Genomic DNA, 4,658 nt, shown 5'->3' with positions numbered 1-4,658 from the left:
ATTTAAAAGAGAGCGATTAACTTTGTAAATAAAGTTTTAAATCCAAGTTAAAAGAGATTAACAGAAGGTAAGATCACTTCAACAGAAGAATAAGAAGAGTACAACTAAAATTTTTCGCAAAAATTTTTCTCTGAAAAATTTGAGTCCGTTACATATAATCGATACATATATTTTACTGGATATAGTAGTTTTCTTCATTAATTATGTCCGTGCAATTTTGATAGGAGAATTAGTAGTTTTCTTCATTAATTATGTCCGGGCAATTTTGATAGGAGAATTCGATAATAGTACATGTTAAATGGTGGGATGCCTTAAAGAGAAGGAAATTTCATAAAAGATTTCACTGGATTATGTTTATATTTGGCTCCTTTGGAACGCCAGATTTTAAAAACACGGGAATAAAAAAACATAGGAATAGTCATACCCTATAGAATCCTATAGAGTTCTAAAACACATGAATACTAAATTTCCTTCCTTTGGTTCGCAGGAAGTAAATAATGAACTTGCTTGTAATAGAGAGAAACTGGAGACATAAAGGAAGAGACTGCATTGGACTTGTCAAAAGAAAAATAACCTCATGTTTCTTTTTCTTTGGAAATGGGGTTAAATGAGGTCAATCCATATGAATTTTGGCATCATATTCCTTTACTGCGAAGAGCTTCATAGGAAAACTTCCCTAAAGATTTAAATCTTATGGAATTCCTTCGATCCAAAGGAACGTTTGCATCCAGAGGCAGTTAGTTTTAAGATCTGAACGTTTCTAAAATAGGAGCTGTAATTATACACTCGGTAATTCTGCTAGCTCGGTTGGCATTGCGGTTCAGAAAATTCATAAAATTCTGCCGCCTTCTTTTATTTCCTCACTTTATCGCTGCAATAAAGGCCCATTTGGCATCATCGGCGTACTGGAAGCTGCAGAAAGCGAGACAGTTGGCTCTGCAGTATTGGCAGGGCAGGCTGACAGCTCATCTTCTCAGAGGATCCGATGAAGTTGTCACCAGGGCATTCTTCCTTTCGTGCTGAGAGCAAATTAAAGCAAAGCATATCTCTCTGCATATATATATATATATATATACTCCCACCTCACGAAGCAAAGGTAATTTCCCCTCTTTTTTTTTTTTTTACATCTCCTGTGTGTATAAAAGAAGCCTTGAAGGTCACAGCCCAAAGGAAGAAGGGAAGAAACATATCGTCATCAGATTAATCTCAATGTTTGTTTTCTTCTTTTCTCCATTCCGTTATTTCCATTTTTTTCTTCTCTGCTCATAGTAGTCCTTTGAGAACCTGTAAGATATTGCACATACTGCTCACCAGAGCAGTGAGAATTTTCTCTATTCATTTGCTCGAGTTCTGCTTCAGAAAACACTGTTCTGTTTGATACACATAAAAAAAATATTCTTCTCTTCTTGTAAAACTAGCGAAACAACGTGCAGTTCATCTTGTTATTCCAGCTCCAGCTAGCGTCTCCATGGGTTCCAAGAAGGATGCCCCAACCTGGGCAGACCAGTGGGGCTCATCTGGTGGCGACGGAAGCTTCAAGAAAGGAGGAGGAGGAGGAGGCAGCAGCGGGAACAGCGAGAAGAAGACGGTGGCCGGCAACGTGAAGGCCGCGGCGTCGGAGGGCCTCGTGAAGGCGAAGGCGGCGGCGCTGGTCGGAGCGCACAAGGTGAAGTCCGGGACGAGCAGTGGCATCAAGTGGGTCAAGGACCAGTACCAGAAGAGGGCTGGAAAGTGATTGGATTTCTGATGCGTTTGCCTGGTTGCTATGCCATCGTCTCACTAGCTGTTGCTCCTTTAGCTTGAAGCATTGAAGAAAGTATCGACCAGAGACGCGAGGTTATGTCTTTGGCGCTATTCATTTGGATGATCTTGTGAGCAATTAATTAAACTGTTGCTGATTTTAATACAAGAGAGTGTCTTTTGGTGCAACGATTTTTGTTCGATTATATTAAGGTTGACGTTGTTAATAGTGTATTCTCTAACTTAATCCTTACTAGTTGGCTTACACATGAAACCTATCTCGTATCAACCCCCACCCCCACCCCCTCTTAAAAAAAAAGAAACATGGAGGTGGGCATCCGGCAACGGTGAGGCAGCCGAGCGTCTCCTTGACCTGCTGAAGGTGAAGGGTGTCACGAATAAACCACGCCATGGTGTGTTCCGGGCGTGTGTGCCATGTGCGTGTGTAAGCAGTCAAGGCGTGGGCGTACGTTGCGGGACCGCGGTGGCTCACGAACGAGTGCAGGCCGGGTTGTGGGATTTCAGGCGTGGGTGTGCGTGAAGGTAGCAAACGTGGGTGTGTGGGCACTGTGTCGCCGTTGTGTATAAAGCTGCAGTAGATGATGTGTTTGGTGTGGTGTGTGTCTTTGCTATCAAAAATAGCCAAGAAATAGGCGTTCATCCCCGCAAAATAAGTTTGTTTTTAGTGCTACTGTTCTTCTTCCTCACGTGTGTGATGAGGGAGTGACTCCTGGGCAACGCCAACATTTGGTATTAGAGCAGGTTAGATGAAGATTGGAGACAGCTCGAACTCTGGTGCCGCCGTGGAGCGCGTCATCGCCAACTCCGGTGCCGTGGAGCTGCCGTTGCTGACTAGGACCAACTACCATGAGTGGTCCTTGGTCATGCGGGTGAGCTTGGAGGCGCTGGGGCTGTGGGACACGGTGGAGAAGGACAAGCTCGAGCATCGTGAGGACAGGCAAGCGTTGGCGGCCATCCTGCGTGGCGTGCCGTCGGAGGTGAAGGTCGGGCTCGCTGTGAAGAAGTCGCGAAAGAGGCGCGGGCTGCGGTGGAGAAGATGAGGGTCGGCGATGATCGCGCGAAGTCCGCCAGCATGCAACGTCTCTTGAAAGAGTTCAAGAACGTCACGTTCCATGATGGGGAGTCCGTTGACGACTTCGCGATGCACATCAATGGGCTTGTCGCTAGCCTGGCGCAAGCATGGCGAGGCAATGGAGGACAGCCATGTGGTGAAGAAGATCCTTGCGCGTGGTCCCCAATAAGATGAAGCAGGTCGCGGTGGTGATCGAAATGTTTACGGACTTCAACACCACGTCCGTGGAGGAGGTCATCGGCTGGCTACGCGTGGCGGAGGATGCCGACGTTGAAGAAGTTGCGCATGGTGTTGAGCGGCTGCTCCTCACCGAGGAGTAGTGGGAGGCGCGTTGGTGTCGGCACAACAGCAAGGAGAGGGCGTGCGGCGGTGACGCACGCCGTGTCAATAGCGAGAAGGGTGCTGGCCGTAGCGGCGGCCATGACAAGGATGACGACGACGCGAGCAGCATGAGCTCGAGTGCTAGCAAGCATCACAGAGGAAGGTGCTTCGACTGCGGTGTTCGTGGCCACCTTGCCAAGGACTGCATGGAACCGAAGATGGAGAGGGCCGTCCTCACGGACGTTGACGACGAGCCGGGGCTTCTGTAGGTCAGGACGTATGGAGGTGTTGTGGTTTAGGGGAGTTTGCTAGGAATAAACCACGCCATAGTGTGTTCTGGGCGTGTGTGTCGCGTGTGGTAGTTCGTGTGCATGTGTAAGTAGTCAAGACACGGGCATACGTTGTGGAGCGCGGCACAAGCTCCCCATGGCGGACCGGGTCCAGGGCCTGTTCGGGCTTTTTAGGGCCCTGGTGTGAAACTAAACATAGATGCCCTTATCATACTATATAATAAAATTTAATAGATACATATACTTTACATATATATGAATTATTGCCAAAAAGATTTAAATTGCATTTGGAAATAATATTTATATAGAAAACATTGTACATGTTACCTTAAAAATTCCAAATATTTCTAGATGTGATGTCATTGATAATGTTACAAATATCAACTTCATCCAATAATTTCTTCTCAATGCATAAAGATCTCAAATAGTTCTTCAATAATTTCAACTTCAAAAAGCTTCTTTCAGCTGATGCCACTATCACGATCAATGCAAATAAGAGACAATAAACAACAGAAATATTAGGGTAACAATCTGCATCTCTAACAAACTCAAAAATCTCCATGGCAAACATCAGTCTATCTGGCAAAGTCAACTGCATAACACAACTAAAAAATTAGATCATTTAACTCAACATCAAATGAACCCCGTAGAGAGAAAATTTCTGCAAATTTAGTGCAACTGTCTTTTAGTTCAACTCCATCCAATAACTTCAAGACAATGGAACTCATTAAAAACACAATTATGCTTTTGAATTCTTGGAGTTCTTCAAATCTAGCTTTCAGTGAAGTGATTTCCATGTCAACCATATAACAGAAAAGTGTTGAACTTCAAAAGCCCTCTCAACTTGCAAATTTACTTCATCCCTCAATTTCATCAAGCTGTCTCTTTCTGGGTTCATGACACTTTACTAGAAATGATGCATTTACACCCATTTTAGATGCAATATCTTTGGCTATGATCAAACTAGAAGCAAACACCTCATTTATGTACTTGTGAAAGTAAATCATTATGCTTTTTATTTGTTGCAAGGTGGACTCAATGCACGTGGATGGTGACTGCAATTTCTTGCTCACAGTGTTAACAACAAATAAAATGCCATGCAAAATAATCATACCAAGTATAAACTTAAAGGTACCAACTACCTCAAATAAATTTTGCGCATCACTCTTATGATTAGGTTCAACATCATTAGATTCTCTTAAGTACAACAAAGC

The 4,658-nt window shown here is 44.2% G+C and overlaps 1 protein-coding gene across 1 annotated transcript; it reads left to right on the top strand.

Moving 5' to 3' along the window:
- Positions 1-1,064: 1,064 nt before the first annotated feature.
- LOC127765904 (uncharacterized) lies at positions 1,065-1,909 on the top strand. The gene is made up of 2 exons (XM_052290873.1): positions 1,065-1,211; positions 1,452-1,909. Exon 2 carries the CDS (start codon positions 1,469-1,471, stop codon positions 1,733-1,735), a length of 267 nt encoding a protein of 88 aa, XP_052146833.1. The 5' UTR covers positions 1,065-1,211; positions 1,452-1,468; the 3' UTR covers positions 1,736-1,909.
- Positions 1,910-4,658: the final 2,749 nt, after the last annotated feature.

The sequence above is a fragment of the Oryza glaberrima genome, chromosome 3 (assembly GCF_000147395.1).
Source record: "Oryza glaberrima chromosome 3, OglaRS2, whole genome shotgun sequence".
Classification (NCBI taxonomy): Eukaryota; Viridiplantae; Streptophyta; class Magnoliopsida; order Poales; family Poaceae; genus Oryza; species Oryza glaberrima.
Note: the sequence above shows the minus strand (reverse complement) of the source record. Positions and strands in the feature narration are given on the sequence as shown.